The sequence below is a fragment of the Mesoplodon bidens genome (assembly GCF_964165515.1).
Source record: "Mesoplodon bidens genome assembly, chromosome: X".
NCBI classification, from domain to species: Eukaryota; Metazoa; Chordata; class Mammalia; order Artiodactyla; family Ziphiidae; genus Mesoplodon; species Mesoplodon bidens.
The window spans coordinates 91,661,557-91,675,599 of record NC_138163.1 but is presented as its reverse complement, the minus strand read 5'-3'; the positions used below and the strand labels follow the sequence as shown (position 1 = coordinate 91,675,599).

The 14,043-nt window shown below is 38.6% G+C and overlaps 1 protein-coding gene across 1 annotated transcript; it reads right to left on the bottom strand.

Moving 5' to 3' along the window:
- Window positions 1-3,368: 3,368 nt before the first annotated feature.
- Window positions 3,369-4,072, bottom strand: LOC308609415 (F-box/WD repeat-containing protein 7-like; the record flags this gene model as incomplete). The annotated part of the gene is made up of 1 exon (XM_081223090.1): window positions 3,369-4,072. Exon 1 carries the CDS (start codon window positions 3,894-3,896, stop codon window positions 3,369-3,371), a length of 528 nt encoding a protein of 175 aa, XP_081079216.1. The 5' UTR covers window positions 3,897-4,072.
- Between the last annotated feature and the right edge of the window lie 9,971 nt (window positions 4,073-14,043).

Sequence of the window (14,043 nt, the reverse complement as noted above, 5' to 3'; positions counted from 1 at the left end):
AGCTTTATTCTTTTTAATCAGAGATGACTTAGCGATTCTATGCCTTTTGTGATTCCTTATAAATTTTAGGACGATTTGTCCTAGTTCTCTGAAAAATGTCATGGGTTCATCGACAGTGATTGTATTAAATCTGTAGAATGCATTGGGTAGTATGGCCATTTTTACAATATTAATTCTTCCAATTTAAGAGCATTGGCTCTCATTCCATTTCTTTGAATCATCTTCAATTTCCTCTATGTTTTATAGTTTTCATTACATCGATCTTTCACCTCCTTGATTAAGTTTTTTCTTAGGCATTTTATTTTTTGAGCCAATTTTAAAGAGGATTTAAAGAAATTTTCTGTTTCTGATATATCATTATTAGTGTAAACAAATACAACAGATTTATGTATATTAATCTTGTATCCTGCTACCTTGCCTAATTCATTTATTAGTTCTATAAGTTTTTGTTTGGAGACATTAGTGTTCTCTACATAGAGTATCATGTCGTCTGGAAATAATGAAGTTTTACCTCTTCCCTTCCATTTTGTATAGCTTTCATTTCTTTTTCTTGTCTGATTGCTGTGGCTAGGAATTCCAATCCAGTGTTGAATAGAAGTGGTGAAAGTGAGTATCCTTGTCTTGTTCCTGAATTTAGTGGGAAGGCTTTCAGGTTTTCACTATTGAGTATGATTTTGGCTATGGGTTTGTCAAAAATGGCTTTTATTAGGTTGAGGTATGTTCCCTCTTTATCCACTTTGGTGAGAGTTTTTATCATAAATCAATGTTGAATTTTATCAAATGCATTTTCTGCATCTATTGAGATGATCACATGGTTTCTGCCTTTCCTTTGATTGACGCAGAATATCACATTCATTTGTTTGCATATGTTCAACCATCATGTGACACTGAAATGAATCCAACTTGATCGTGTTGTATGATCCTTTTTAAGTATTGTTGGATTCATTTTGCTAATATTTTCTTGAGTAGTTTTATATTTATATTCATCAATTATATCGGCCTGTAATTTTTTTTGTAGTGTCTTGTCTGGTTTTGCTATTGGGGTAATAGTGGCATCATAGAATAAATTTAGGACTGTTCCCTCCTTTACAATTTTTTGGAATATTTTGAGAAGGATAGGTATACATTCTTCTCTGTATATTTGACAGAATTTCCCATGGAAGTAGTTTGTTCGTGGACATTTGTTTGCAGGGTATTTTTTAAATTACAGGTTATATTTCACCTGTAGTGATTTGTCTTTTTAAATTATGTGTTTCTGCTTGATTCAGCTTTGGCAGGCTGTATGTTTCTAGAAACTTGTCAATTTCTCTAACTGTCAAATTTGTTGACAAATAGTGTTCTCTTATATATATATTTTTTATTTCTGTGGTATCAGTTGTTATTTCTTACCTTTAATTTTTATTTTGTTTATTTCGGTCCAATTTATTTTCCTCCTGGTGAGGCTGGTTAGAGGTTTATTGATTTTGCTTAGCTTTTCAAAAAAAAGAACAGCTTTTCACTTTATTGATTTTTTTCTAATTTTTGAACATATATATTACATTTATTTGCTCTCTGATCTTTATTATTTTCTTCCTTTTATTGACTTTGGATTTTGATTGCTCTTTTTACTGTAAAGATTTTTGGAGGTAGGTTAGGTTATTTATTTGAAATGTTTCTAATTTCTTTAGGAATGCCTGTATCACTATGAACTTTTGCTTAGAATTGCTTTTGCTGCATGCCATAGATTTTGTAATGTTTGTTTTCATTTTGTTTATCTTGAGGTATTGTCTAATTTCTTCTTTGGTTTTACTATTTTTTTACATCTTTATTGGAGTATAATTGCTTTACAATGGTGTGTTAGTTTCTGCTTTATAACAAAGTGAATCAGTTATACATACACATATGTTCCCATATCTCCTCCCTCTTGCATCTCCCTCCCTCCCACCCTCCCTATCCCACCCATCCAGGTGGTCACAAAGCACCGAGCTGATCTCCCTGTGCCATTCAGCTGCTTCCCCCTAGCTATCTATTTTACGTTTGGTAGTGTATATATCCATGCCACTCTCTCACTTTGTCACAGCTTACACTTCCCCCTCCTCATATCCATGTGTGGAAGTATTTCTGCTGTATCTGTGGTGAGGAAGGTTATCTCCATGTCTTACTCTTCCACCCTCTTCTCCCTCGTGCCCTGATTTTACTACTGACTCTGGTTTTTTAGTAGCAGCTTGTTTAGTCTTCATGTGTTTGTTCTTTTCTTCTTTTTCTTTCTGTGGTTGATTTCTAGTTTCATACCATCTTCTTCAGAAAAGGTGCTTGAAATAATTTATTTCCTCTTAAATTTGTTGAGGCTTGTTTTGTGACCAAGCATGTAGTCTACCCTAAAAAATGTTCCATGCACAGTTACAAAGAATGTGTATTCTTGGTTTTTTGGATGTTGTGTCCTGTAGATATCAATTAAGTCCAACTGGCCTATTTTGTCATTTAGGACCTCTGTTGCCTTATTGATTTTCTGTCAGGATGATCTGTCCATTGATGTCAGTGAGGTGATAAAGTCTCCTACTGTTATTGTATTATTGTCAGTTTCTCCTTTTATGTCTGTTCATATTAGTTTTTTATATTTAGGTGCTCCTATATTGGGTGTGTATATGTTGATGTATGTAATATCCCCTTCTTTTATTGATCCCTTTAGTATTATTTTTGGGGGGGTTCCTAAATGATTTAACTTTAATAAAATAACTAGAAGAAAACAAGCAGTGAAGACAGCACCATACAGTCTTGTTGTTTTATAATGTAGGAAAAAATGTTTCATAATCTTAAATATGTCGGTGTCTAGTATTTTAACTTTTAAAAGTACCTACTCAGATTTCCCCAACAGCCAAATACTAATATTCAGACTGTAACTTTACCTTGTTTACATAACAAAGAGAAAACTATTTACAAAGGATATATCTTATTCATCATAATAAGAAAACTAATTATGAGGTAACTTCCAGTAACTAGTGCCTTGGAGTAACAACTGTGAATACACAGTCCACCAGCCCAGCTGCACTTGGTAAATAAGAAAAGAGCCTTCACTACTTGATCTACACAAACCATGTGTCACTCCAACCCTCTCCACTACATGCAACCTACTAACCCCTGTCCCAGGGACAAAACTGATAATGAAATTTGATATTAATGATTTTTCATAGTAATAGGATCAAATACCCTCTCTCCATGTGTAATAACATTGTCCCATTATCAGTATTTCTATTTCTAATACTTTCTAATACCTTCTGTAAAACAAAAATTAGTTCATTTTATTACTACACATCTGAAGATTAATTTTGCAATACTACAGAGACTGTGAGCAAAGTTTCATTACAATTAATATGGATATGTAAAATTTCTCAGGTGAAGAGCAGACTAAATGTACTCACTTTTGTTGTCTTTGTATAGAACGGGGAGGAGAGTTGGTGAATAGGCAGGTCCACGATACTACTAGAGTTTGTGACACTGTTACTATGTGTATGTTCATCTTCCCTGCTGCTGTCATCAGACTGATCAAAATCATCACTCTCCTGGTCCATTTCCTCTTCCTCTTCATCCTCCTCATCTTGTTCACCAGCATGTGCTTCGTCTTCCTCTTGTTCCTCTTGGTTTCCCGAGGAGTCCTCATCTACTGAAATAAACCGGTTATTGTTTTCTTCCAATTGTCCTTGCTGGGAATCACTTTGGTCTCCAGGTCTAGGTTCTGCTCCAACGACTTCACCATTCCTTGCAGTGTGCTCCTCCTCTTGTCTTAGCTGCTGCTGCTGTTCCTCCTCCACCACGCGATTCATCTGCTCCTCATCTGCCTGGCTTGAGGAAGGGTTACCTCTCAGAGAGCCTCCAGTTCGTCGTCTTTTGCTGCCCACAGAGAGCAGTTCCTGATTCATTTCCAAAAGCCAGCTTGCTACTTTTTGGACCTTGGCTAGACTATCAGAAGATGCAAAGGTTTTCACATTCAAATATTTGATAGCCTTTTAAAAATCTCGTTGAGACTCCACTTTAGAGACGAGCCAGGTGCTGAGAAAGTGGGGTGCTTCCCTTCCTCCTTGGGACTCAGGCGGCAGCTGCGGCAGGCTCCGGCGCGTTACTGAAGAAGAAGCGGGGCTGGGATTGCTAAGCCGGCGGCCACCCGGGTCTCTTCCGCATCTCCAGAGCAGACGAGGTGGCGGCCCCGCTTACCTCCTCTTTTCCTCTTCCTGGGTCTCTTCAGGCTGGGTCTTCTGCCCATCCCGGGCCACTTCTCCCCAGACAGTCACGTTTGGGAGGCTCCGGATTTTGTTTTTGAAAAGTTTCTTCCGGGCGGAGGCTGCGGCCGGCCCCCCGGGTCCCCCCGCCTCGGCCCCACCGCCCTCGGGGCTGGGGCGGGGGAGGGGGTTCTAAGAACTCCTCCCGGAGTCCTGCCGAGGAGCCGGGGGGCCGGCGACTGGCTGAGAAAGAAGAGCCCCGAGGGGGCGGAGGGGAGGGGGCAGGGAAGGAAAGGACGGCGGCGCCGGTCCTGCTGTCCCCGCTGCCCCGGCCTCTGCTTCACATCCCCCGCCCCCCCGGTCGGGGGGTGGTTGCCGGGCTTGGGGTCCCGGCTCATACACTCCGGGGCAAGATGCTACAGCCCCGGGCGGGTGGCCGAGGCGGCGGCGAGGTGGGGGACCCGGCCGGCTCCGCTCAGTGCCGCCCCCGCTCCTGGCTCCAGCATGTGTCGCTGCGGCTAGGACCCCCTCCCTCCACCTTGGGGGTCCCTCGCCCCGCGCCCCAGAACGGACTGAAGCTCCGGCCCCTCCTCAGCGTCCTCACCATGGAGCAGCCGACTAGTCCCGACCTGAGGTAGCCGCCTCCTTGCCCCCCAGCCGCCGGCTCCGGCTTGGGCTCGGGCTCCGGCGTGTGCAGCCGCCACTGCCAGCCGGGAAGGCGAGGGGGGGACGAGAGGGGTGGCCGCGGCTCCCACTGGCCCAGGTTAAGGCGGAGGTCTCGGCAGCGGCCAGTGCAAGGGCGCTGGGTCTCTCGGATGCTCCCTTGCTCTCACGCTCTCAGCAGCGGCGGCGGTAGCACCCCAAGCTCAGCTCGCTGTCTCCGATCCCTTTATTATTATATAATGCACTTCTTTGTCATCTTTATGGACTTTGTTTTAAAGTCTGTTTTGTCTGATATGAGTATTTCTAACCCTGCTTTCTTGTTGTTTTCGTTGGCATGAAATATCTTATACCACTCCCTCACTTTCTGTCTGTGTGTGTGTTTAGCTCTGAAGTGAGTCTCCTGTAGGCAGCATATTGTATGTTCTTTTTTTTTTTTATCCATTCTGCCATTCTATGTCTGCCATTCTATGGTCAGAGCATTTAGCCTACACTGACATTTAAAAAATTATTGATAGGTATGTATGTACTGCCATTTTAACACTTGTTATCCAGTTGTTTTTGTAGTTCTTTGTTCATTTCTTCTTTTTATTTTTCTCTTTTGTAGTTTGATGATTTTTTTCTGTATTATTCTTGAGTTCCTTTCTTTTTGGTTTTTGTGAATCTTTGTGTATTTTTGATTTGTGGTTATCATAGAGTTCAAGTATGTTGACCCATAACTATATCTGCTTGCTTTAAACTGATAGTCATTCAAGTTCAAACTCATTCTGAAAGATCTACATTTTTCTTGCCTCCCAACTTTTGATTTTTATGTCCTGCTTTACACCTTCATGCATATCCTTTTGCTGTTAATTGTAGTTATAATTACTTTTACAATTTTTTGTTGTTTTTATTCTATGTATTGGCTTATTTAAGTGATCTTCAAGCCTTTAATATATTTGCTTTTCCTTCTGTTATTTCACTATCCTATAGAACCTTGCCTCTTTTCTATTTAGAGAAGGCCTTTCAATATTTCTTTTAGGGTAGGCTTAATGTTGCTGAATTCTTTTAGTTTTTGCTTGTTTGAGAAATTCTTTATCTCTCCTTCTATTCTGAATTATAATCATGCTGGTTAGAGTATCCTTGATTGCAGGTTTTCTGTCCAGGTATTTGAATGTGTCATGCCACTCCCTTCTATTGTACAAAATTTCTACAGAGAAATCATCTGGTAGCCTTATGGGGGTTCTCTTGTAACTGATTCTTTGTTTCTCTCTTACTGCCTTTAGTATCCTCTCTTTATCTTTAACATTTGCCATTTTAATTATGATATGTCTTGGTGTGGGTCTGTTTGGGTTAATTTTTTGGGGACCTTCTGTCTCTCTTGTACCTCAATATCTGTTTCCTTCTTTAGGTTTGGGAATTTTTCAGCCATAATTTCTTCAAATATATTTTCAGTCTCTTCTTCCGGAACCCCTATTAGGCATATCTGATGTTATCCCAGAGATCTCATTTGTTGCACTCATTTTTTTAAATTTGTCATTCTGTCTGATGTTTTTATTTGGTGATTTCCATTATTCTGTCTTCCAGATCACTTACTTACTCTTTTGTGTAATTTAGTCATTTATTCATTGTTTCTAGATTGGTGTTTACCTCGGAAATTAATGTATGTACCTTTGGTTCATCTTTATTGTTCCTAGTTCCTTATTACAGTAATCTGTATTTATATCAATAATCTTTCTTAATTCAGTTAGCATTTTTATTACCACTTTTTGAACTTGGGGTCTTGTAGACTGGTGAGCTCTGTTTCATTATTTGTTCTTTCAGGGGATTTTTCTTGCTCTTTTAATTGGGAGCAATTCCTCTGCCTTTTCATTTTACTTAACTTTCTCTGTCTCTATGAATTTTGGAGAAACAGTTATCTATTGTGGTCTTGAAGGGGTATTTTTATGTGGGAGCATACTTGTGTACACTGTGTGTGTCCAATGTCTTTGGTGTGAGGGCTGGTTTTGATATGGATGCCAGTCACATCTTTCCTCATGGTGTGCTGGCCATTATCACCTTGATAAGGGGTGTGGTTGGTGTTGAAGAATCTAATGCCTATGCAGGTTGTGTAGTGGGACTTCCTCTCTGCTTTATGGCCATTGCCACACTGTCAGGGGTAGGACCTGCTCCCCAGTTGTTGGAGTAGAAGCCTTGAGTGTTGGACTCAATCAGGCTCCATTCCCTTTGAGTGGGTTCCCTACCTCAAGGAAATTATTGATGAAGAAAGTGAGACCCATGTGTGTGGTCACAGAAGACCTATATGCCACCTGTGTAGGCTTCTGTGGCTCTGCTCAAAGGCAGCCTGAATTAGTATCCCTTCCTCTCTTGTGTCTTTCCCAGATCTAGTGCAAGACTGTGTGTGGAGTGGGTGGGGCCAGATTGTTCACTAGGCTGGGGTAGAGGGTTGGGGCATTGTGGCTGCAGAAACTGAGGTGTTTGCACTGCTATCAGAGATCTAGGATGCCTCTGTGGCAGTCTTCTCCCAGGACCTGTCTGCCCCAGATCCAGTTCCAAGATGTGGCATGTAGTGGATGGAGTTGGAGTGTTCACTCAGCTGGGAGTAAGGAATGCAGTGTGTTGGTCACATGGGTTGGAGCAACTACTGCCGCCAGAGGTCTGGTCTGTGCCTGTGGTGCTACTTGGATAAGTACCAACAATGGCTGCCACCACCCCACCCAGACCACACCCTAGACCCCCTAGCCACGTCTGTGTTTCTAGATGGAGTCTTTTCTCAGGACTCTGCTATCCTATATCCCATGCCTAACCATGGAATGGAGTGAGAGAGCCCAGTGTGTTTGCACAGCTTGGATTGGGGATCATGCGGGATGGCAGCCGCTAGTGCAGAGCTATCTCCACCTTGTCTGTGGGCAAGCCAGCACCCAGACACTCATTTTGAGTGGAGTCTAGTCTTCTCCAATATTTCTCTTTGTCCCAGCGATTCTCCTAGCAGCCATGGGGCTTGTCTCCCATTCATAATACCCCAGTAAAGGGACACTCAGTCTGCGTCTAGAACTGTTCACTCCCCAGGGTGAGTGTACACCTGTGCTATATTCCTTTTCCTCTTAGATCCCTCCCAGGGGCACAGGACCCATTACAATGCCTTTTTTCCCCATCTTACCTCATGACATAGGAATCTTTCTTGAAACGTTGGTTCTATAAGAGTTCTGCAAGTTTCCAGTTACTTTTCCATAAGAATTATTCAACATGTAGATGTGTTTTTGATGTGTTTGTGGGGGAAGGTGAGCTCCATATACTCTTACTTCACCACCTTGATTCCCCTCCAACAATAGCTTTCTTCTCTTATTTAGCCTCTTTTTTCCCCTTTGATTCTCTCTGTACTCTTTCCCTAGTTGATCGTAGCCACTACCATGGCTTTTATTTCATTTTATTTATTTTTTTCTGTTTCACTTCAATATTACTTTTTTAAATAGATTTTTATTGGACTATAATTGCTTCACAATGCTGTGTTAGTTTCTGTTGCACAACAAAGTCAATCAGCCATATGCATACACATGTCCCGATATTCACTCCCTCTTGAGCCTCCCTCCCATCCTCCCTATCCAGCCCCTCTACGTCATCACAAAGCACTGACTTGATCTTCCTGTGCTATGTTGGTGCTTCCCAACAGCCAACTATTTCACACTCTGCAGTGTACATATGTTGATGCTATTTTCACTACACCCCAGCTTTGCCCTCCCACCCCATGTCCTCAAGTCCATTCTCTATGTCTACCTCTTTATTCCTGCCCTGCAACTACGTTAATCAGTACCATTTTTTTATATTCCATATATATGCATTAGCATACAGTATTTCTTTTTCTCTTTCTGGCTTACTTCACTCTGTATGACAGACTCTAGGTCCATCCACCTCACTACAAATAACACAATTTCGCTTCTTTTTATGGCTGAGTAATATTCCATTCTATATATGTGTCACATCTTCTTTAGCCATTCATCTGTCAATGGACAATTAGGTTGATTCCATATCCTGGCTATTGTAAATAGTGCTGCAATGAACATTGTGGTGCATGTCTCTTTTTGAATTATGGTTTTCTCAGGGTATATGCCCAGTAGTGGGATTGCTGGGTCGTATGGTTGTTTAATTTTAGATTTTTAAGGAACCTCCATACTGTTTTCCATGGTGGTGGTATCAATTTACACTCCCACTAACAGTGCAGGATAGTTTCCTTTTCACCACACCCTTTCCAGCATTTATTGTTTCTAGATTTTTTTATGATGGTCATTCTGACCAGTGTGAGGTGATACCTCATTGTAGTTTTGATTTGCATTTCTCTAATAATTAGTGATGTTGAGCATCTTTACATATGCCTCTTGGCCATCTGTATGTCTTCCTTGGTGAAATGACTATTTAGGTTTTCTGCCCATTTTTTAACTGGATTGTTTGGTTTTTTGTTTTTTGTTTTTTTTTGATACTGAGCTCCATGAGCTGTTTGTATATTTTGGAGATTAATCCTTTGTCTGTTGTTTCATTTGCAAATATTTTCTCCCATTCTGAGTGTTGTCTTTTTATCTTCTTTATGGTTTCCTTTGCTGTGCAAAAGCTTTTAAGTTTAATTAAGTCCCATTTTCTTAACTTTTACTTCCGTTACTCTAGGAGGTGGATCAAAAAATATCTTGGTGTGGTTTATAACAAAGACTGTTTTGCCTATGTTTTCCTCTAAGAGTTTTATAGTGTCTGGTCTTACATTTAAGTCTTTAATCCATTTGGAGTTTATATTTTTGTATGGTGTTAGGTAGTGTTCTAATTTCATTCTTTTACATGTAACTGTCCAGTTTTCCCAGCACCACTTATTGAAGGGGCTCTCCTTTCTCCATTGTATGTTCTTGCCATCCTTGTTGTAAATTAGGTGCCCATATGTGCATGGGTTTACCTTTGGGCATTCTATCCTGTAACACTGATCTATATTTCTGTTTTGTGCCAGTACCATACTGTCTTGATCACTGTAGCTTTGTGCTATAGTTTGAAGTCAGGGAGCCTGATTCCTCCAACTCCATGTTCCTTTCTCAAGATTGATTTGGCTATTCACGATCTTTTGTGTTTCCATACGAATTGTAATTTTTTTTCTTCTAATTCTGTGAAGAATGCCATTAGTAGTTTGATAGGGATTGAATTGAATATGTAGATTGTGTTGAGTAGTATAGTCATTTTCACAATATTGATTCTTCCAATCCAACCACATGGTATATTTCTCCATCTGTTTCAAGAACATGGTATATTTCTCAATCTTTTTATGTCATCTTTGATTTCTTTCATCAGTGTTTTATAGTTTTCTGAATACAAGTCTTTTGCCTCCTTAGGCAGATTTATTCCTAGGTATTTTATTCTTTTTGTTGCAGTGGTAAATGGGAGTGTTTCCTTAATTTCTCTTTCTGATTTTTCGTTGTTGGTGTATAAGAATGCCAGAGATTTCTGTGCCTTAATTTTGTATTCTGCAACCTTACCAAATTCACTGATTACTTCTAGTAGTTTTCTGCTGACATCTTTAAGATATTCTATGTATAGTATCATGTAATGGGCAAATAATGACAGTTTTACTTCTTCTTTTCTGATTTGGATTCATTTCATTTCTTTTCTTTCCCTGATTGCTGTGACTAGGACTTCCCAAACGATCTTGGATAACAGTAGTAAGAGTGAACATCCTTGCTTTGTTCCTGATCTTAGAGGAAATGCTTTCTCTTTTTCACCACGGAGTATGATGCTAGCTGTGGGTTTGTCATATATGGCCTTTATTATGTTGAGGTAGGTTTCCTCTATGCACACTTTCTGAGAGTTTTTATCATAAATATGTATTAAATTTTGTCAAAAGCTTTTTCTGCATCTATTGAGAATCACATGGTTTTTATTCCTTAACTTGTTAATGTGGTGTATCACATTGATTGAGTTGCACATATTAAGAATACTTGCATCCCTGGGATAAATCCCACTTGATCATAGTCTATGATCCTTTTAATGTGCAGTTGGATTCTGTTTCCTAGTATTTTGTTCAGGATTTTTGCATCTATGTTCATCAGTGATCTTGGTCTATAATTTTCATTTTTTGTGATATGTTTTTTCTGGTTTTGGTATCATGGTGATGGTGGCTTCGTAGAATGTATTTGGGAGTGTTTCTCCCTCTGCAAATTTTCGGAATAGTTTGAGAAGGATCAGTGTTAGCTCTTCTCTAAATGTTTGACAGAATTGGCCTGTGAAGTCATCTGGTCCTAGACTTTTGTTTGTTGGAAGATTTTTAATTACAGTTTCAATTCCATTACTTGTGATAGGTCTGTTTATAATTCCTAATTCTTCCTGGTTCAGTCTTGGAAAATTGTACCTTTGCAAAAATTTGTCCATTTCTTCATGATTGTCCATTTTATTAGCATATACTTATTTCTAGTAGTGCCTTATAATCCTTTGTATTTCTGCAGTGTCAGTTGTGATTCTTCATTTCTACTTTTATTGATGTGCATTCTCTCCCTTTTTTTTTTGATGAGTCTAGCTAAGGGTTTATCAATTTTGTTTATCTTCTCAAAGAACCATCTTGTCATTTTATTGATCTTTGCTGTTGTTTTCTTCATTTCTATTTAATTTATTTCTGATCTGATCTTTATGATTTCTTTCCTTCTCTTGACTTTGGGGTTTCTTTGTTCTTCTTTCTCTAGTTGTTTTAAGTTAGGGTTTATTTGAGATTGTTTATTTGAGATTTTTCTTGTTTCTTGAGGTGAGATTGAATTACTATAAACTTTCCTCTTAGAACAGCTTTTGCTGTGTCCTGTATGTTTTGGGTCTTCATGTTTTCGTTGTTATTTTTTTTCTATGTATATTTTTATTTATTCTTTGATTTCTTCAGTGATCTCTTGGTTATTTAGTAGCACACTATTTAGCCTCCATGTATTTGTGTTTTCTTACAGTTTTTTTTTCCTGTAATTGATTTGCAATCTCATAGTGTTGTGGTCAGAAAAGATACTTTATATGATTTCAATTTTCTTAAATTTCCAAAGGCTTGATTTGTGACCCAAGATGTAGTCTATCCTGCAGAATGTTCCATGTGCACTTGAGAAGAAAGTGTATTCTGCCACTTTGGGGTGGAATGTTCTACAAATATCAATTAGATCTGGTCTATTGTGTCATGTAAAGCTTGTGTTTCCTTATTTATTTTCTGTTTGGATGATCTGCCCATTGCTGTTAGTCGGGTGTTAAAGTCCACTATTATTGTGTTTTGTCATTTTCTCCTTTCATGGTTGTTAGCATTTGCCTTATGTATTGAGGTGCTCCTATGTTGGGTACATAAACATTTTTAATTGTTATGTCTTCTTCTTGGACTGATCCTTTAAACATCAGGTACATGCTGATTATGCCCAGATATACATACTCAGCCCTGCCTTCCTTGCTGAGCTCCAGATTTATGTGCCCAACTGCCTGTAAGATATGAATGTTTCAGTTTCACATTCAGTGTGACCATAAAGAACTCTTCATTATCACACTGCCTTCATTTTCCTCTCTCACTTGACACTATCTTCCTTATCTTCCTGAATCACACCATTATACATCCAGTTGCTTAGATGTTATCCTTGATTTTTTTCCCTTGTCCTTGCCCCATATCTGATCAGTCAGCAACTCCTATCCACTTCCATCAGCTTGTTAGTGTGACATTTCAATCCCACAAGAACATTAAAAGAATAATAAAATAAACACTTATATACTCTTTATTTAGATTCATCAATTGTTAACAATTTCTTTTATCTTTCTTCCCCACTCTCACCTGTTGCCTTCTATGAACCATTTAAAACTTAGTTGTAGACATCTTGAAGCTTCACTTATATATACTTTAGTATGTATCTCCTAAGAACAAGGGTATTCTCCCACAGAACTATAATGCCATTATACATACAAAAACTTAACACTGATACAATATTATTTAACAACAGTCCATATCTGAATTCCCCCAATTATTCCCATAATATCCTTTGTAGATTTTTTCCCTTATCCAGACTCAGACATTGCATTTATTTGTGGTGCTTCTTTAGTTTCTTTAATATAAAACAATACCTGCAGACTTTTCTTGTCTTTCATAACATTAACATTTTTCAAAAGCCCAAGTAGTTGCTTTGAAAAATAATTTTCAATTTGGATTAGTATGATTTTTTTCATTGTGTTTAGATATGTCTTCTCAGTTATACCTCCAGGATATATCTTAATTAATTTTTGTCTTCATCTTTACTATCCTAGCCCAAGTCACATTTATTTCTGATCTGCACTAATATGAACATTTTCCTACTATTTATTTTCTTACTCCACTCTACCTTTTTTTTCCAATAGCAGCCAGACTGATCATTTTAAAATGTCAGTTGGATCATATCATCCCTATACTTAAAACTTATCAGTAGCTTCTGCTCGTCTTTTAGAAAAATATCCAATTTTTTTTAAATTTTACTCACTACCCTCCAGGGCCTCATTGCCATTTAAAATTATACCATTTCTTACTTGCCTTGGGATATTTTCATGAACTGTATGTTCTTTTTGGAATGTTCTTTCTCATTTTTTACCTGGCTATCTCCTGCTCATCATTCATATCTCACTTTAAATACATCCTTAGAGAAGATTTTCATGACCATTTATTGTAAAATACCTATGTCCTATGATTCTCTTTCACATCCTGTTCCTTATCTTGATACCCTTATTGTAGCTTGTAAGTTTATATTTATTTGTGTAATGATTTATTTAATGTGTATTTCATGAGGGCAGTGTGTGTGTTTTATTCTCTACTGTATTCCCATGGTTAGCCACTGCCTAGCACATAGTAGTGAACTTAGTAAATATTTGTGAAATAAAGGAAAGAGTTTGGTGGGAAATGTTGTGGACCCTCAAACTGCTTTTAATCCACATTTACAGTTATACATATCACTAGATTTGTCCATGAGGTAGAAGTGTTTGAAGAATCCTGTTCACAAGTCTAAACTTTTCTACTGCACACTCTCATATATTTTTTTAAATTAAGTCAGTACCCCAGTTACCATCTGAAACCCGAAGGCCTGTCTAGGTTATGTTTACATCTCTTTTTTTAAACCCTTCCCTGTGACTTGCAGACATCCAAGGGCAATGTCTCTCAAACTTAAATAATATGCGGCAACACTTTAATGAAAAAAATACTGTAACACTATAGTTGACTTAA